At 39.2% G+C, this 20,760-nt stretch overlaps 1 protein-coding gene and 1 pseudogene across 1 annotated transcript in view; both read right to left on the bottom strand.

The window, feature by feature from the left end:
* Positions 1–6,860: 6,860 nt before the first annotated feature.
* Positions 6,861–8,300, bottom strand: LOC137760760 (uncharacterized; annotated as a pseudogene).
* Positions 6,861–20,760, bottom strand: part of ACBD3 (acyl-CoA binding domain containing 3) — a 33,475-nt gene continuing 19,575 nt past the window's right edge. Inside the window, exons 4-8 of the mRNA XM_068541738.1 lie at positions 20,474–20,632; positions 18,569–18,743; positions 14,552–14,738; positions 12,332–12,616; positions 6,861–8,753 (exon numbers count right to left, since the gene is read on the bottom strand). Coding sequence (XP_068397839.1) covers positions 8,542–8,753; positions 12,332–12,616; positions 14,552–14,738; positions 18,569–18,743; positions 20,474–20,632 — 1,018 coding nt within the window. The 3' untranslated portion in view covers positions 6,861–8,541. The remainder of the gene's footprint in view (positions 8,754–12,331; positions 12,617–14,551; positions 14,739–18,568; positions 18,744–20,473; positions 20,633–20,760) is intronic.

The raw sequence follows: 20,760 nt of genomic DNA, 5'->3' as shown, positions 1-20,760 counted from the left end.
CTAAGCCTGTGCACCACAACTGCTGAGTCTGCGCTCTAGAGCCCGCAAGCCACAACTGCTGAGCGCGCGTGCCACTACTGAAGCCCACGCACCTAGAGCCCGTGCTCTGCAACAAGAGAAGCCACTGCAATGAGAAGCCTGCACTCCGCAACAAAGAGTAGCCCCTGCCTGCCACAACTAGAGAAAGTCCGTGCACAGCAACGAAGACCCAACGCAGCCAAAAATAAATAAATAAAATTTAAAAAGATAATAATAGGCAAAAGATAAATATTCTGAGTCTTAAAAAAAAAAAGAATGAAGCTATTATGTATTGATATAATATTACAAAAGTAAGTTTTTAAGTTGGAAAAAGTTGTAGAGTATATACAGTAGGGAAGAATTTATAAATATGTACTTATTTACTTGGATATGCATAATACACATGAAACTGATAATACTGGTTGCCTTCAGGGAGCAAAGTTTGAATCCTTGGGTGGCTGGGGACAGGGTGAGAAGCTAATTTTTATATAAGCTGTTGTACATATATAGTATGAATATATATATATATTTTTTGTATATATCAGACTCATATAAATAATAAATATAAAAATACACACAGGGTTAACTAGTCTATGAATGATAGTGGAATAATTTTAGTTATCCCTATAGAAAAATAAATTAATAACGCCTACTTCACATCAAAAATAAATTTAGGGCTTCCCTGGTGGCGCAGTGGTTGAGAATCTGCCTGCCAATGCAGGGGACGTGGGTTCGAGCCCTGGTCTGGGAAGATCCCACATGCCGCGGAGCAACTCGGCCCGTGAGCCACAACTACTGAGCCTGCGCGTCTGGAGCCTGTGCTCGGCAACGAGAGGCCGTGATAATGAGAGGCCCGCGCACCGCGATGAAGAGTGGCCCCCGCTTGCCACAACTAGAGAAAGCCCTCGCACAGAAACGAAGACCCAACACAGCCATACATACATACATACATACATACATACATACATACATAAAAAGAATGTAAGCAGACAAGAATAGCATTAAAAAAAAATAAAAAATAAAAAATAAATAAATAAATAAATAAATTTAACGTGTACTTGAGACCTAAACGCAACACACATTTTAAAGTACAGAGGAGAATCTTTTTTTTTTTTTTTTTTAAATTAATTAATTAATTTATTTATTTTTGGCTGTGTTGGGTCTTCGTTTCTGTGCGAGGGCTTTCTCTAGTTGCGGCGAGCGGGGGCCACTCTTCATCGCAGTGCGCGGGCCTCTCACTGTCGTGGCCTCTCTTGTTGCGGAGCACAGGCTCCAAACGCGCAGGCTCAGTAGTTGTGGCTCACGGGCCTAGTTGCTCCGCGGCATGTGGGATCTTCCCAGACCAGGGCTCGAACCCACGTCCCCTGCATTGGCAGGCAGATTCTCAACCACTGCGCCACCAGGGAAGCCCAGAGGAGAATCTTTATATCCTCAGGGCTGAGGAAAACTTCTTAAAGTAGATATGGAAAACATAAACCATGAAAGTTTAATAAATTAAAAGTAAAAACTTCTAAATAGTAAAAGACATTATAAATAAAGTAAAAAGACAACCTGAAGTGTGACACCAGTTATTTGTGACGCACATGACCAAAAATAAACTGTAGGATCCAGAATATTTAAAGTACTCTCACAAATCAAGAAAAAACACAAGAGAATGGATAAAGGATATAAATATGCACTTCACGAAAGGCCAGTAACATGAAGAAATGCTTATCCTCACTGATTATTAAGGACATGCAATTAAACCACACATGAGATTTTGTTTCATATCCATCCAATTACAAAATCTGACAACTGTCAGTAAAGATGTGGAACAGAGGCACCCTTGTATATTGCTTTTGGGAGTTTAAATTGGCACAATCATTTGAAGAGCAATTCTGCATTATCCAGAATAGTTCAAGATCCATGTAGCTTATGACTTAATTCTATTTCTTGAGATATACACTAGAGAAACTCTTGCACATGAGCATAAGTAGACACGTACAAGAATATTTATAATAGTGGAAACCTGAAAAAACCCTAAACATCCAACAGCAGGAGAATTGACTACATGGCGTTATATAGTATCCACATGATGGATTACTCTAAGCGTAGAGCTATATGAAGCTAATCACTGAAAACAATGCAGATCAGAAAAAACAAACTATCAAATGATATCATTTTATATACAATTCAAAAGCATTCTGTGAAACCGTACTATTCTGGCAATCAAACTTTTCTGGCAACATACATTATTATATAAGGCATATAGGGGACTCCCCTCGTGGCACAGTGGCCTGCCAATGCAGGGGACACAGGTTCGAACCCTGGTCCGGGAAGATCCCACACGCCGCGGAGCAACTAAGCCCGTGCGCCTCAACTACTGAGCCTGTGCTCTAGAGCCCGCGAGCCACAACTACTGAGCCCGCGTGCTACAACTACTGAAGCCCGCGTGCCTAGAGACCGTGCTCCACAACAATGAGAAGCCTGTGCGCCACAATGAAGAGTAGCCCCCGCTCGCGGCAGCTAGAGAAAGCCCGTGCGCAGCAACGAAGACCCAAGGCAGCCAAAAATAAATAAATAAATAAATTTATTTAAAAAAAAAAAGGCATATGGAACGATAAACATAAAAATCAGAATAATGATTATCTTTGGGAGGAAGAAAGAGGATTGGTAATCAGGGAAAGGTACACAAGGCTCAAACTCTTTCATTAATGTTTTATTTAATTAGACAAGATCTGAAGCAAGTAAGGCAAAATGGCAAATATGACCAAAGGGGGTGCTGGGTACATGAGTAGTCATGTTATGCTCTATACTTTAATGTACACTAGAATTATATTATAATTGAAAATTAGAAAAAAAGACCAGAAAGAAAATTCCCAAATGATAACTATGATCTCCTAGTGGTAGGTTTATAATTTTATTCTTTTCACCTACGTATACTGTCTAAATCTTCTATAACAAATGGGTATGGCTTTTATAATGGAAAAAAAATCAGTGAAAGTTACATATTTTAAAACTCACTTAGGGACTTCCCTGGTGGCGCAGTGGTTAAGAATCCACCTGCCAACGCAGGGGACAAGGGTTCGATCCCTGCTCCAGGAAGATTCCACACGCCGCAGAGCAACTAAGCCCGTGCACCACAGCTACTGAGCCTGCACAACACAACTACTGAAGCCCTCGCGCCTAGAGCCCGTGCTCCACAACAAGAGAAGCCACCGCAATGAGAAGCCCGCGCACCGCAACGAAGAGTAGCCCCGCTCGCCGCAACTAGAGAAAGCCCGCATGCAGCAACAAAGACCCAATGTAGCCAAAAATAAAATAAGTTAATTAAAAAAAATAAAATACTGTTAAAAAAAAAACCTCACTTGATAAAGCCAAGTCTGCTGTCTACTAGAACCCATTTCCTTTTCATAATAAACACACTCACCCCTCTCCAAGCTCCAAGTTTTGGCTGTGCACAAGACCGCCCAGCTAGAGACAGCCATGTAACTTAAGTACTTGCTAATGGAAGATGAAAAGAAATAGGGGTTTTCTCTTTAAAACTAGTCATGAACCCCTCCCCCCCACCCTAGCTGAATGGGGAAGGTAATCCCAGCAAGCCTGAGCCTAACCATGCACACAGAAACAATACCATCCCCCAGGACGGTGGAGCAGTAACGTTTTAGGAACCTGGGGCTCTCAATCACTTCATCAAGTACTGCAGCCCACCTGCCCTGCAACACTTGCCTCCTTTGGCCTGTATGAGACAGCAACTATCTTATCTGAACTACTTTATTTTTGAGTCTCTGTTGTCCCAGATTAGCCACTATTCTAATTAATTATGGCAGGAAAGACCACTTAAGGGTTGTATTTTCCATTTCTTCTACTGAAATTACCATTTAAGAACAAAGAACTATCCGTCTTTCTTTAGAAAGGCAATCTAAACTACACTAAAAATCAGTGGCTGAACCTCCACCAATTAATCCAGAAATTCAACACAGTATTGTAATGTAAATCCCAACAAGATTTTTCATGAAATATCAATATGACAACCTAATGATTAAATTCATATGGAAGAAACGTACAAAAATAGCCAAGAAAAACTATCGAAAGAACAGAGGAGATTTGCCTTGTATCAAAATATATTTTAAACCTACAGGAATTCAAAGTGTAGTATTAGCACATACATGGTCAAACAGATAAATGGAACAAAGTTCACAGACAAACTCATATATATATGGAAATAAGCAAAAGCCATAAAGGAAAAAACTCAATAAAATTGACAACACAGTTTATAACTTCTATGACCAAACAGACATATACACACACCAAAAACACCATAAACAAAATGAACAGACTAGCAATAAACTGGGAGAAAATACTTATATATAATGTATGATTAGTATACGAACTATTTTTTTAAATGCTAATAAATCAATATAAGATTACCCAGCTGAAAATGGGTAAAGGACATAAACAGGCAATTTATAGGAGAAGAAATACATATAACAATAAAAATGGATGCTTAATCTTACTGGTTATCAGGGAAACACACAAAATGAAATTTCATTTTTCACCCATCAGATTAACCAAAACTTAAGTCTGATAATATCAAGTGTTAAAAGAGAAAAAAACAGTATTCTCAGACGCTACCCACCATAGTGTATTAGAGGGAAAATTAGTTCAGCCACTTTGGAGGACAATTAAAATTAAAAATGCACAGAACTTGACTTCCCTGGCAGTCCAGTGGTTAAGACTCCATGCTTCCAATACAGGGGGCGCAGGTTCAATCGGGGAACTCAGATCCCACATGCCACGCGATGCGGCCAAAAAAAAAAAAAAAAAAAAAGCACAGAACTTATCCAGCAATTCCACTATTCCACTACTTGGTATTACTCTTGAAAAAGTCATGCACATATGCAGAGACATATAAGAGAGTGTTCACTGGAACACCATTTATAAGAAAAAAATCAGAAGTAACCAAAAATGTTCACTAACAAAAAACGGCCAAAGAGCCACTCCACAGAAGAACATAGAGCAGATTGAAAGAACACAGTAGACCCATACCTACTAACAGGAAATGTTCTCCAAAATGCAACCTGAAATTTTAAGTTGCAAAATGTAGACCTTTTGAAAAACATGTTTATATTTCTGCATTTTGCCAGGCCCCCCCCCCAAAGTTATGTTATCTTCAAACATATATGTAAATTAATGATCTTAGAAAATATATATATTTAAATTAATGATCTTAGAAAAGCGTAAAAATTGTTATAATTGTACAGATATGCCATAAAGAAAGGTTAAAAAAAATCGGCATTTGTAATCAAATTTGTACTTGCTCTTTTCAGAAATAGACTTGCAAATCACCAGTTCACCGTAGGGTTGAACTAAGCAACCACACACAAGCTTTCAACAGAGATGAGTTAACTGCTCAGTTTACACGTTCACCCCATGTTTGGACTGCCTGAGCCCAAATGCCAATGTCAGTTCTGAAAAAGTCAGCCACTTAGTTTTCTGTACTAAATTAAGTACCCTAATCAATTTGCAACTTACAAGTGACATGTCAACTAATAAAAATAGAGCTAGTGCTTACATCTCTAATTACAAAACAAATCAAGCAATATAATAAGCAACTGAAAAAATGTAATAAACTCAAAATAAGGGTGTTGAAAGGACAATAATCGACTTGGTCTTAAAAAACTTTCAATAAGAAAGTTGAGGAACCCTAGGCAAATGTATGGAGATAAAAGTCCAATATTGATTCATACACATTTTGAAAAGTTAGTGAATGGAAATGAAATTAGGATTTGTGCTACCCCAAGAATCCATGCATACATTTTTAGGTTGCTGAACTGTGAAGAAGCTGGGGACACAAACAAAGATGGCTTTGGCTATAGACTACTGCACTCTAAGTCCCAAGGAACTATTAGCAATCATTTGCTATTTTGAACTAATTGTTTCTTCTCTTCCATAAAACAGATGGTCAAGACTCGGTAGCATGGTTTCTAAGATGTGCTCACACATCAACAACTCTCCTTAACTGTTCCATGATCTGCCTTCACGGTAGCAACAAACTACACAGAAAGGAAAAAAAAAAAAAAAAAGACGGTAACCTCATCTAGCCTCTCCAAATTTCCAAAGGGGGAAAAAGAAAATTAATGTCCAAGTGACCGTGCATTTCAGTGGGGTCATTTTTATTTATTTATTTATTTATTTGTGGGGGGGTCATTTTTAGAATAGTTTGTGGCACTCCACATCACACTGACTGGGGCATGCCTCTCATTGCTGTTTCCCAGGCGCCACACCTCAGGAGATACTTTAAAGCAGCATATTCCGTCTTCAAGGAACAAGGTACACAAATGGTTTGGAAGGGGAAATACTTTTATAACGTCACTGTCAATTAGAAAAGTCAGCGCTTTCCCTTCCATCAAGAAGTCTGAAAAACTGTTAACCTATTTTAACAAACTAGGGTAATTCACAGCAGAAACTAAATAATTAGCCAGAAATAGTTTGTTGTTGTTTAACTTTCTAAAACAGAAAAGATCATTTAAAACATTTCTTGTCCTACCCAAATGATGAAATATAGAACTAATGCTTCAAAGAGTAACTATATTAATGAAACATCAACAAGATACAGATAAACATTTTAATTGATTAAATATATTATTTTCAAGATCTTTTTGAAATCGCACTTGCAATATACTAATCAACAGCCAAAGGCAATAAAAAAGTTTAAAACCAAAAATGTTCTGACATGAACATGTGACAGGAATTGCCGCTATGTCAAGTAACATACACTGCTCCCAAGAACAATATTTTTAGAGGATAATTCATCTTAACATGTGCAAGGAGAAATCTGTAATCAAAGGCTGGAAGAAATATATATTAGTGCCTGCTTTTTAAAAGTTTATTTTACATTTTAAATACAGTGTTTTCTCATTAAAAAAAAAAAGCCAGGAAGTGCCTAACCCCAAGGTTTCTACACCATGTACACATGAGAGCTGATGGACAGCTTGACAAACCTTCTGGTGTAACAGTACGGACATCCATAAGCTGGGACTACTGAAATCAAAATTAAAAAACACACATTAAGCATCGCTTAGGAGAAAATAATCCAGTTTCTGAACAACCAAAAGACAACAGAGTTAGATATGTACAAAACCAGGTATTGAAAAACAGAAAGAAATGCAGCACACGAAAAACAAACAGCCTCATATGTAGTGAATTGTATACGCTGCAGCTAATCAATGGAAACCCTCCTACAAGAAGTGATTTGTGATTTGAAATTTTAAAAATCTAAGTATTTCAGTAACAACATATAATAACAGCATTATGTGTATATTGCCATCTTTGTGATTTTTCTATCTATACCACCCTCCCTTCTGAAAACAAGAATCTCCAGACGAGTCAATCACTTATACAAATTTGAAGCAATTAATCCATATTTGTTTTCAGTAAGGAAAACAAAGATGTACCTCTTTCCATCAATGAAGACATAATACAGATTAAAGCTATAAAAAAATTTAAGTACAGGCATACGCATTTCCAACTCTTTCTCGTAATTCCCCACTGGAATCATGTAGGGTGTATGCCTAAGTAGTATCAAATCAAAAGAAAATGGACTATCTCTGGCAGTGATTTCCATATTAGTGCAATGTTATTCCCCATACACTGAATTATATTTAAATGATTTTATATATTTTAATTCAGTAGGTGTCATTTTAAGTTTACAAAATCCCTAACTATATGCTTGTGTAGAAAACAGTTTCAATTTGAGATGCTCTATAAAGCCAAATCAAGGCAAAAATGAATCAATTTTGCATTGCTACTGGTAGTTATGAATACCAGATGAAGAGAAAAGGGCCAAGAGTTTGTGGAGGTGTGCTAAGATGGATGTTTGAAGTGTTCTATGTATCTTGATACTTCAATTATCAGGTTTGAACTTTCTATATTAAGGTTATTCAGAAAATAATTATCTGCAATATAACTCCGAACTAAACAGCTGCACCCAAAGCAAAAACAATCTGGGTCATTCAGAACAAGATCAAGTTGAGGCAATTTCTTTTTCTATTATAATCCGTGAGGTCTTAAGTTTTTAAGTTTTAAAAATGGTGACCTTCGATCAAGGTCAGATGTACCTCATGTAGACTATTAACACAGGATTTCAACTCAGAGGGCACTGTAAAGGAACTATGTGCTCTCATAAAACACAGACAGAGCAGGCAGCAATGCACTAACCATCAGCCAGGTGGGGTCAATGTGGAGCTGTTTTATTTCGGAGACTTTAAAAATTTAACATGTAGCTCACGTAACATCAGCATCCACTTGTGACTCTGCTGGTCGGGACCAAAGGGCTGGATGAGTCTGAGGAGTCCCTTTAACCCCGAAGTACTAATGCTCAAGAGTTTCAAGGAAATCCTGATTCCCAAGAAGAGTCACAAACCATCAGACCGAAATCAATAGGGTAAACACAGGCTGCAATGCTCCACCACAGTCAAAAGATATTTCCAAATTAAATGCCATCTTCTGCCCAACCCTAGACTCCAGCCTCTGTTAACATCTTTATCTCGTGTAATAGACTCTGTAGTAGACCGATTTTGACCTCCACAAAGAGTAGGAGTTGTCAAACTTGAGGAGGTAGACTCCTCTCCCTGGATACTGGTGGCTGCCGGCATACACCTCTTCATGACAGTCCCGCCGGTACACAGGCACAATCTCGTCCAGTAGAGGCTTGTTGGCATTCTTTTTGGCTTTCTCTTCAGAACTGATGTTTTCTGTGAGAAAGAATGGAGACATGTCAGTGTGAACAGATCCAGGAAAACCACATTTGCCTCAGGCATCTTAAACTCCATCCTTTCTTTGAGAAATTGCTCATTAGGAATTCTCTCAATCCATTCTACAACTTATGTGCAGGCAAACACGTGTTAATTTCTTCTATACCTGAGCAGCTGCTATGTACCAAGCACTGTCTGGGCCCTGGGAGCCCAGTGGCAAACAGCTGGTGGTGGCAGCAGTCAGCATCCTCTCTCCCTCTCTGTACTCAGATCATTGCTCCTATTTCTGAGCCCCACTTTTTCCCTTCCACATCCACTCAATTCCTAATTCCTCCTAACAGGTGGAATCTCACTGATCTGAGTGAGACCAGGGAAAATGTTACTCTGATCCTCCTCTTCTCAACAATATGAAAGTCCTCTCTTGTTTTAGGAAGGTGGGAAGGGAGCTTATGAGGACTATTATTTTCTATTTATCTGAAATATAAAGAGTAAAATGAGAAAGCCACACTAGAGAGGTAGACATTCCCAGACACTCTGAAAATTCAATTATTTTCACTAGGCCTGTGAAACCCAGGGATGATCTCAGTGGCAAAAAATAAGCTCTGATTCTAGGTTTGCCCCAGTTAATAGTTTTCTGAACTGTAATGATATGAGGTTAGGAAAAAAAAAAATACCTGTAGAAACCTATAGGAATGAGAACTATGAACCAGTTAAAAAGTCTCAGTTTAACATATTAAATATAAACAGCCTCAAGGAAAATAAATCAAGAGAATACTCAGCATAGATTTTAAAAGCCTTTCAGGTTTACAACATGGCAGAATGAATTAGAGAGACATGAGTCAATTATGTGACGACTGTCAATGGGCCACTATTAGGAATTTAAACCAGGAAGGTCTAGGAAACTCTCACAGTCCAGAGGAGCTTAAGCAGACGTGATAACTGTAATGTGGCATCCTGGATGGGATCCTGGAACATTAGGAAAAATTAAGGAAATCTGAATAAATATGGACTTTAGTTAATAATATATCAATATTGGTCCATGAGCTATGATGAACATACCACAGTACAATGTAAGATGTTAATAATAGAGGAAACTGGGTTGTCGGGTATACAGGAACTCTTTGTATTATCTTTCCAATACTTCTGTAAATCTGAACCTATTCTAAAATGAAAAGTTTATTTAAAAAAAGTAGATGACACTCTTATAAACGGGCCCAAGTCAGATTTGCTTTATCACAGCAATACTACTTGAAAATTAAATGTCCTCCATTTGCAAATGAGAAACACAACCCATTCAAATTATAGACTATTGCCCATAAGAATATCCATGAAACAGATTATCAGGCCCCACTAATTCAAGATCCAAATTTTGTTCAAAATCTATAAAACTAAAGGTTACTGGGATAGATGAACAATGCATCTTTCATCAATCTAAGCAAAGACCTGAGACCTGGAAACAATCAAGTGGAGAATTACAGCAGGAGGATGGATTACCATTATGTTTTCTTCAGAGAAAACAAACTCCTCCATCTTTCAATCTTTCAAGACCTAATGGAGAAAAACTAAAGCAACAAACAAAAAAACTGGACTCCTCTTCCATCTTAAACCAAGCTAAAAGGACCCCCCATAAAATAAAATACACAATGTGGATAAGACATGGTGGCACAGTAGCCTCCATAAGGAGGCATATGACCAAAAGCCATTTGTGAGATAAATCTTCAAAAAGGAGACAGGCTCACTCTTAGGAAACAATTCTGGGGAGCAATAAATCCTCAGTGTTGCGGGGTTTTTTTGGGTTTTTTTTGGCCACACCACACAGCTTGCAGGATCTCAGTTCCTTGACCAGGGACTGAACCCGGGCCATGGCAGTGAAAGCCCGGAATCCTAACCACTAGGCCACCAGGGAACTCCCCTCACTGTCGTTACTGTTAATGTAGAGGTTTTAATGGGTTAGTTTTAGTTGCAAATCATTTTATGATTAGGAACAGCACAAGGATAGGTAATGCCATTTTCCATTTGAGGGCTATCATACATTAGAGCAAAGGTCAAGGATGTCTTACCTCTAGTCAGGCACTGGACCCCAGCCATTTTTACCAGTGCTCTTCCCAACAGCAATAACCCCAAAATGATAATCAGCTGAGGGCTCAGACTAGGAAGTAATCTCCTTTAAAAGCTACCTAGCTTACAAGCCAGGAGAAATATTTTACCTCAACCCATTTCTTAACAGAGAATTCTCTCTTATTATTCACAAAGTGCAGTAGTTTGCACATGCAACAAAAACTTCCCTTCCCTTGACATGTATACACTAATATGTATAAAACAGATAATAAGAACCTGCTGTATAAAAAATAAATAATATTAAATTTAAAAAGAAAAAAAAACCCCAAACTTCCCTTCCCAAACATTTGCAAACCATCTGATTTTAATGAGTCCCCGTGTGCATCAGAAAGGCTAGTAAATGGCTTAGTTACTGGTCCTGATGTTGCTGAAGGGCACGTAAGACAATGGTAGTCGCACCTGCCCTGCAATCTCAGGTCTCTCTCTCACCTCTTCTTTTTTTTCCCCCATTCTTACATTTTTTTTTCTTTCTGGTCCCGTTAGTAGTATTTATGGGCAATGCTTTACCTTGCTGGTGGTACTTAGAAATAAAGATAGCTGAAAACAAAACACCATGTAAGACAAAGTAGCTCCTAAATGACACTGGCCCATGTGTGTGTGTTGCCATACACGACCCTAAAGGGCCTAGACTGTCTTGGTGATATAACTGAACTTGTATATCAAAAGCTGATTGAACTTTTAGCCCCCCTCCATGCACCTTCAACAACTACCTCTTTAAACGTATCCCAATGGAGTCTCTGTGATTACCAACACTCTTCAAGAATAAGCAGTTTGTGTACAAGTCACCTGAAAGGTTAGTTAGGGCCAAGAACTGAAGGTGCTTTTCCATTCTCCCAGTCAGGGCACTCTTTCCATATTACTCTCAGTCAAGTCAACAGATACTTAACGTGCTTACTAGGTGTGTACAAAAGCCCTGCGTTCTAACTTTTCTGGATAGTAACAAAACTGAAGAGACCATCTTCTCAATTAGTAAGCAATACATTTCACAACCTACTTCCTAGACCAAGATAGTTTAGACGGTCATTGGAAACACTCTATTTTGTCTAGTTAGAGAAAATAAATCTTAGAATAACAACCTAAAAAGCTGATATCAGAAATATAAATTTAAATAAATTCCAGAGCTGGCAGAATTTCTTGCTTGCTCTTTTAAAATTTTTCAAAATGGCCTTGCACATTTGGCTTTTCAACACACAAGGCTGGAAGTAAAACAGCATTTAGAAAGCGGTAAACTAAACTGTCAAATAGACCTTCCTGGTGTTAAAAAAAATTCACGTTCAGGCCCCAGTCCCTTAAGAGGCTAGCTTCTCTCGCAATCTTTTCAGCCCAAGGTCCCACTAATGAAGTGACTGATTCCCATCCAGGAAGTGTTAATTAGGAAGCATATGGCTGGCTGACATCTGAACTGCTACCATGTTTGCCAACACACAACCCAGCTACTGAATATGGACCAATGGCTCTACCTTCTTCCTCCTCGTCGTCATCGCTGGACTCACTGACATGCACGCTGACAGCAGTGTTCGGAGAGTCTGTCCATTCAAAATACACCCCAAACCCAATGTCATAATTGTCTGTAGCAAATTCCCAAAAGAGATATGATCCTTCTTCATGGGTGGGTACTCGAACGGTGACTACTTCTCCTCGGCCCACTGTAATCACGGAATCCGCATCCTGCCGAATCTTCTCTTTAAAGTCTTTGATCTGGGGTCGTGTCCACATGGATGGAGCTGCTATTACTGGAAGAGATTCTAAAGGCAACAGGAATTACAAAGGCTAAAGAGGATGAGCCTTCGCCTGTAGGCAGCAACATTTGCATAGGACGACCTGCTCAGCCACATGAAGGCACCAAGTGCAATCTGGTCTACCTTAGATCGAGGACTTTAAAAGCCTCCCCATGGAAGTCTCCCCCCAAATTACTACATTTAACAACGCCACAGGTATTCAGAGGTCATCATACCACTTTAAGTAACAAATGCAATCCACAGTCTTAAGCAGGATTTTTTCCAACACTCTAATTGCATATGGGCATTGAAGAATGACCTTGGAAACTTCCTAGCTGGAGACAGGGAAACATTCTAACAAAGTAGAGAGATCTGGACTTGAAATAAATTCATTTTTGGATGTAAACAAAGAAAGCTGGGCTTTGACTTCAGTCTCTCTATCAGAAAAAAGTCTTGACCTCAGAGTAAACCAAAGTTCTACGGGAGGGGCTATTCTAAAAGAACTCAAAGAAAGAGAAAAACTTGGATAGGAATGGAACCGCTAGCGACTGAGTAAAAATGGGTAAAGTCTTGTTACTGAGCAGTGTCTATGTGTACTCAACAGGTTTTCCAGAGTTATTCACAGAGACTTTGACAAAAGATTCATTTGAAAATACTGATAAACTCTTAATAGGAAAAAAAAGGGGGGGGCTGTGTGAACCAAGGTATTTCAAGGTCTTTTCTGAAACTATTTTCTGTTACTTGTTCTAAAAAGAACAAGGAAGAACTCTGAAATCAACTTTCTTATGAACCACACCACCATCTCTGATCACCATCACTGAAATGTTCTCTTCTTCCTTTTTACTCCTTCTTACTTCTCTTTTACTTTTTACTTAGTGAACTCTTGCTCTTGCTTCAGATCTCTCAGCTCAAGTGTCCCTTCCCCCAGGAAAACCTCTGGTGACCTCTCTAACTCGGTCATATCCCCCATATTATGTGCTCTCACATCATAATAGATCTTTCTCTCCAGCACAGTACTTACCATAGCCACAATTTACATTCTATGTGTGTTATTTTGCTTCACCATTGTAGCCCAACACTCAGAAAATCTTCAACCAATTGTTGAATGAATGAATGAGCTGCCCATGAAAAGGTAAGCAGACCTTTGAAAATCTAAATTCTTATTGGTAACACGGTACTTTTGTCTCACAAATATATTGTAAATATATGGTAGCCAATCTACAAGATGGCCCCCAGTGATCCGCACCTGTGGGTATTCATGTACTTGTAAGGTTACCACCCAAAATGCATCAGGACCAACAGAATATGGCAGAAGTGCAGATGTATTACTTCCAAAGCTAGGGCATAAAAGACACTGACGCTTTTGCCTTGTTTTCCTTTGCATCACGTGCTCTGGGGGAAGCCAGCCACTGTGTTGAGATCACTCAAGCAGCCCTTTGGAGAGGCTTCATGGGGCAAGGAATTGAGGCCCTCCTGCCAACGGCCAGCACAAACTTGCCAGTCATGGGAGGGAACCACTGTGGAAGCAGAGCCTCTAGTCCCAGTCAAGCCTTCACATGACTGCAGTCCCAGCCGACACCTTGACTACAACCTCATGAGAGACCAGAGCCACCACCACTCAGCTAAGCAGCTCTCAAATTCCTGACCCACAGAAACTGTGAGAGATAATAAATGTTTATTATTTTAAGCTGCTAAATTCAGGTACAGTGTGTCACATAGCAATAGATAACCAATATCTAAAACAAGACAACCCCAAGTGCCCAAAGGACATCGATTTGCTCTTCTAAACTATTCAAAGAGTCACCAGAAGCACCAGATTCAGACTAAAGAGTGCAAAAGCATTCAACTCTCACAAATATGTAATTGCTCTCAAAAGCTAATTAACCTGACTTCCTGACTTTTGCTTTTCATGAAGTCTGAATTACAGCATGTGGATGGAAGAGCACATATGCCAAACCATACCTTTTGGTCCATTCTCCAGGGCTGCTTCTGCGGCTTCTGGTTCAAGCTCTTTTTCAGAGTTGTCAGTGTGGGTTTTGGCCTGTCCATTCACTGACATCATATCACTTGGCGTAGTTGTATTCACTTTTGATGATGTAGGCAAAGAAGCCCCAGCTACTGCTACTTCCTGTTGTTTCTGTAACGCTGCCTGTAAGTCAAGAAAAAGTGAAGATACACTGACCAGGAAGGCTAATAAACCAGACATTTGCCCTGAAATGCATTCTGACCCTATGTTTTTGCCCCATCAAGTAGCTCCAAGAAATTACTAATAAACTTTATCAGTTTTTATCCTATCTATAATGAATATTAGTATCACAATATCAAACTGATAGCTAAAAATGTCAAAATATTAACGTGGACAAAAAAACTGTAACTGAGGATCACATTTTTGTGACCTGAGGATCATTAGAAAAACTAACCAGGAAAAATTAAAGTAGGTAGAAATAATCAACCCAAAATAAAATTATTATAGGTAAAAACTGAACACAGTAACATCTGTTCTTAAAATTGATAAAAGAAAATCTTGATAAAATTCAGATACATAAAATTTGAATCAGAAAAATTAAACTTGGTAGAAATAAATGGTCACAGAAGAAAATTCACAAAGGCAGAAGCTATAACTGGTGAAACCTGATAAGGGCCCCCAAAGTAACCAACAAATCAAATATTGACAAAAATAATCAATAAAGTAAATCTTCACTCTGAACTATATACAGAAAAATTCTTATCACGATTAAACTAAAAAGTGTTCATCATGTAAAAAATATTGACCTAAAAATTAAATAAGCTTATAAAATGGAGTTTGAGGTCAAAATACTTTCTTAATGAAAATTCATCACTGTTTACATAATTATGATTAAAATATGTATATTCATAAACATGAAATCAAAATGTCCTCTGAGTCAAAATGGAGAATAAAAACATCTTAAATCTAAAGGACAACTACTTTAGGACATTCCTCTCCTATCAAGATGAATAAATATTAATACTATAAGAAATGCCTAAATATTACTTGAGTAACTTCTGGGGGAACTGTGAATTATAATGTACATATAGAAAAGTATACAAATCATAAATGTACAGCTTGATCAATTTTCATTAGCCAAACATACACATGTAACCAACGCCCAGATCAAGACATTACCTGTGGGACTTCCCTGGTGGCGCAGTGGTTAAGAATCCGCCTGCCCATGCAGGGGACATGGGTTCGATCCCTGGTCCAGGAAGATCCCACATGCCGCGGAGCAACTAAGCCCGCGAACCACAACTACTGAGCCTGCCTGCCGCAGCTACTGAAGCCTGCGCACCTAGAGCCCATGCTCCGCAACAAGAGAAGCCACCGCAGTGAGAAGCCCGTGCACCACAAAGAAGAGTAGCCCCCGCTCGCCGCAACTAGAGAAAGCCCGCGCACAGCAACAAAGACCAAACTCAGCCAAAAAAAATAAATAAAATTAAAAAAAAAAAAAAAGATATTATCTGCATGTCAGAACCCTTCCTGGTACCCCTTTCCAGAAAGTCCCCCAAGGGTAACAACTATTCTAACTTGTGATATTACAGACTTGGCTTTGCCTGTTTTTGAACTTCACATACATGAAATTGTATAATATATGCTCTTTTTTGTGTCTGGCTTCTTTTACTCAACATTTGTTTGTGAGGTTCATCTATTAAGTCACAAGTAATTATAACTGTATTTTGTTTGTTCGCATTGCGACAGGATATGCCACTGTGAGAATACAAAATTTATTTATCCAATCTACTGTTGAGTGTTGGGGCATTTCAGTAACTTTTTAAACTAAAACACTAAGTTATAATAAGTAAGCATACATTTACAACAGTTAAAAAAAAAAAAGAAAGAAAACATAGGAAAAAAAGCCTTTATAATATAATTTCATGGTTTAGGGATAATGATATATTTTGGCATATCTGCATATACACTTCATTTAACATCTCATCTACAAACCAGTTACTTAAACAGCAACGCCTCTCTCTGCTGCTAGTGCAGGTTGGCAAAACACTTAAGAGTTTAAAATACCTTCTTCCAAGGCCTAGATTCTCAGTAATTTCCACATTAGTTTTCTAAAAGAGTACCAGCTTCCAGAAGAAGGGCATACAACCAAAACAAGTCAGCACACTCAGAACATTCACTGCATGACAGGAAAGCAAAAAAAGCATTTCCGTTGATGATCAATTGGTCAGCTCAAATGGTCCCTATCCATTTCAAGCCTTTCTTGAAACTCTCTAGCAGAATGAACAACTCCCTACCCTGGGATCCCACTGTCTATGAATATATATCTATTACATGTAATAGACTGTAATTATGTATTTACATAATCTCTCTTCTATACTCCAGGAAGTTTTTAAAAGAACAGAAAGGCACAGGAACAATGTAACAAACACCCATGTAACCACACCCCCAAATTAACAAGTGTTCCCATTTTGTTATTTTGCTCAGTATTTATACAAAAATTAATACTTTATGGGACTGAAGTTCCCTTTGCTCCTTCCCCAGTCCCTCTCCTTCTCTCTTTCCAGAGACAACCAATCAATCTGACAGGCTTGAGTTTGTTCACTGCAATCTAAACTATGGCTTTCCAATTCCGTTCCAAAGATTTTTGGTTTTCCCCTATATGACTGACTTTGTTATGACTAAGTGATAGCAACCTATAAGCAGGACAGTGTGTATGAGCTAGCCTATTAAAAAATTATCTCAGTGCCCAACAAAGAAGCAGGAAACAGGGAGTGATATGCTAAAGTAGAAACAGGCTTTAGAGGACAGAAAAGAAATCCCTCCAAAATACCACTTATTATCTTGTAACTCTAGTTTGACATCCTTTTCCTCTTCTCATGGATTATACAAAACCTGCAGTGCCTTTTAGCTGCTCACTAAATGCTAAAGACTCAGGGGAAAATGTATTTTAGGTGAGGATATTAATTTTCAAGGAATTTAAAGAGCTTGGCAAAACAACAAAGATTACTTCACCTAACAAGAAATGTGGAGCAACTATAATGCAACACTTCTCTTCCTTTTTTTTTTTTTTTTAAAACATTTTATTAAAGTTACAGAGAAACATAGTTTGTGTTTTTTGGTTTTGTTTTTTTTATTATTATTATTTTGGCCATGCCGTGTGGCTTGCGGGATCTTTGTTCCCTGACCAGAGATCGAACCTGGGCCCCTGGCAGTGAAAGTGCCGAGTCCTAACCACTGGACCGCCAGGCAATTCCCTGCAACACTTTACTTCACTCAGGTATTTGGACAGGTAGTAACTGCTTTATAAGTGAAAATTAATTAAATACGTAAACTTAGCTCGGTTAACTTTAAGGAGGCATTTTATGCCTCTGCAAGATGTAAAAAAATGAATGTAAAATCAGTTATCTTCCCTATGTACCAAATACTTTCACAGAGTAACTATTTTCTCATTTCATTCCTCTGATAGTCCTGTGAGGTTAACAAGACAAGTACCAGGATTTTATAGCCCGTTCTTACTGACTGGGAGAAAAGGTGGAAAAATCAGAGCAATAGGTAACTTGCCTGAGATCAAACAAGATAATGGCGAAGCCAGGACAGAATCCAAGTGGTGTGTGACCTCCAGTCGCATGTCCTTCCCCTCAACCACATATTCCTATGTGGAAGCAAAGCCTGTGGGGGCACGAATCACCCTCACCCAAGTCCTCATGGTTCCAGGACCACTATTAGAATCTATGTCAAACTCACTGGAATAACACTAGGTCCATACAAATCCCAAATACATTTATGACAATATAATAGTGGCCACATCATTTGTTGCTTCGATATCATATGCTTCCTTTCGTAACTGCCAGTGCAATGTTAAAATCTCCCTTAATAAAGGTCATCTAAAAGTTACGTTATACCTGAGAGGCTGACTAAAGCAAAATCCATCAGCAACTGTTAGAAAAGATCTTGCGTTCCAGTGAAAGTGAAACCCTGTGTGAGGCTGCGCTCGGGGTCAGCTGTCGTACCTGCTGCTGTGCAAGCTGGACTTGGTACAGCTGCTGCATATACTGCTGGTAGTGCTGCTCCTGCAACTGGCGGATGAGAAGCTGCTGCTGTTCGTAGTTCCCTGGGTACTGCTGGGCGGCATACTGCTGGAACTGCACGGCAGTCTGCGAGTTTAAAGCTGCCATTATCTGCTGCCTAAAAACATTAAAAAATATACACTAGTCTGACTACAGGAGATTGACTGCGCATGACAAAATAGAATGTCCTTGTTATTGATTTTTATAATGCATAACTCTTAAAAATGACTAAGGGAGTAATGTATACCAATCAACATGTGTCCTTGGTCCAGAGAAAGATTAAGAAAATAAACTTGGCCCCTAATTTTTCACATAGGTTTTTCAAGGAAGATTTGGGATGAAGAGGGAGAATAATAAGCATATCATCATCACCATCGTAACTGCTAACATTTATTGTGCCCTTACTATGTGCCATGCAGTGTTCAGAGCACTTCCATGCACTAACCCACTTAGTTCTCACAACCACCCTCTGAGGTAGGGTTTCACAAAGCGGGAAATGGAGGAGTTCAGTAACTTGCCTGAGATTACACTGCTAGTAGATGCCAGAGCCAGGATTCAAGTCTAGGCAGTCTGGCTCCAGCCTACACTCTTTAAACATGATGTTGTAAGAGGATGGGTTGTCATCTATGGCAGAGATGAGATATTTAACTGTTGGCCATGGTTTCTCTACCTAAATACATGAAAAGGCAGAATAGCTAAAAGATGTTACAGATGGCTCTGGTAAGTATAACGAAAGCGAGTGAAAATCTGAGTGCCCTTGGCATTGAATGTAAAGCCTGCCTTAAAGAGGAATACTGAAGATAATATCTGGGCACACTTGGTTTAGAGATACTGATTTCTGTAAACTATTACTTTTCTTTTTTTTTTTTTTCCAGAGGAACCACATGCTTAACTCAGTCATGTGACCAAACATAAACACCTCAAAGCCATCTGTTAACAGATAATAACAAAGCAGAATCTCACAAACTACTGAATAGAACATGACACTGGGTCCATCTAGGGCACCCCTCTCCCCTCAAAAAGAGTAGTAGTTGTAGTCTCTCTCCAAGGTAGACTGAGGCCCTGGGGCAGTGTGAAGCTTTTCTGAGGAACCACTCAGAAATAATGGGGAGAAAACAATGGACCCGCATGTCCTCTGGTTTAATCTATATGCCACGCCACCTCTAGAACCCTAGGCCTTCCTCCCATGGTGTTTTATGGGCATTAATCCCTTCCTCCTATTCCCACGGCTCCCTCTGGAAGAACCAGTCCCTTCTGAGACAGCTGCTCTCACAGCCCTTACTGAATAAGAAATGGCTTCAGCTCCCAAGTTCTGTACTAGGAGACTAGGAACAGACACCCGACACAGCCTGACCCAACCAGATCCTTTGGCCTTGGAATCTGTAACTGGGTCTCTCATATGCCAGCCAGTCTCTGTCAGATGCATGAAAACAAAGACCACATAAATCTTGGCTAGGACAGCCTTGCATATGCCAAAGCAGAGTGACAATTTGCAGAGAACAGGAAGAATGAAACAGAGACATAGCTGAGAGAAGCAAAGACAAGAGATTGTGTGGATCCAAAGACAGAGAGCAAGCAAGCAACCTCAGCTCCTATTCTAGTGCCTGGGTTCTGGGAGCAAATCCCAAATCCTTCTAATACATTCTTCATTCACAACCAAATGATGCTTAAGATGAGGCCTTCCTTGGTAACACATCATTGGTACAAATGGCAAGTAGCTAATGCTGGTCTACTTCCCAGTCAAACAAATCAGAGAATTATTCCAAGGCACACAATGGTAAACGGTCAAGCACAACAGTGTGGCAATCCATTACTCATTGTTAAACACAGGCCACACAACATGCGTACTTTTGCTGCTCCAGTCGAAGCCTCTCTTCTTCTATTCGCCTCCTCTCTTCTTCCTCCCGTCTAAGCCTTTCTTCCTCTTCTTGCCTACGTTTCTCTTCCTCCTTTTGCAGACGTTCTCTTTCTTCCTCTTCACGCCGCCTTCGCTCTTCCTCCTCCTTCCTACAAGGTAAAGGACAGACAGAATGAACCCTAAACAAAGAATCCCGTTTAAAAATAATTTAAGACTATTTCCCAGTGAAGACTGACACAAGCTTTTTAGAGAATCATGTGATAATTTTATCACAATT

The sequence above is a fragment of the Eschrichtius robustus genome, chromosome 3, assembly GCF_028021215.1.
Source record: "Eschrichtius robustus isolate mEscRob2 chromosome 3, mEscRob2.pri, whole genome shotgun sequence".
NCBI classification, from domain to species: domain Eukaryota; kingdom Metazoa; phylum Chordata; class Mammalia; order Artiodactyla; family Eschrichtiidae; genus Eschrichtius; species Eschrichtius robustus.
The sequence above is the reverse complement of the archived record's forward strand: the minus strand, read 5'-3'. Positions and strand labels throughout refer to the sequence as shown.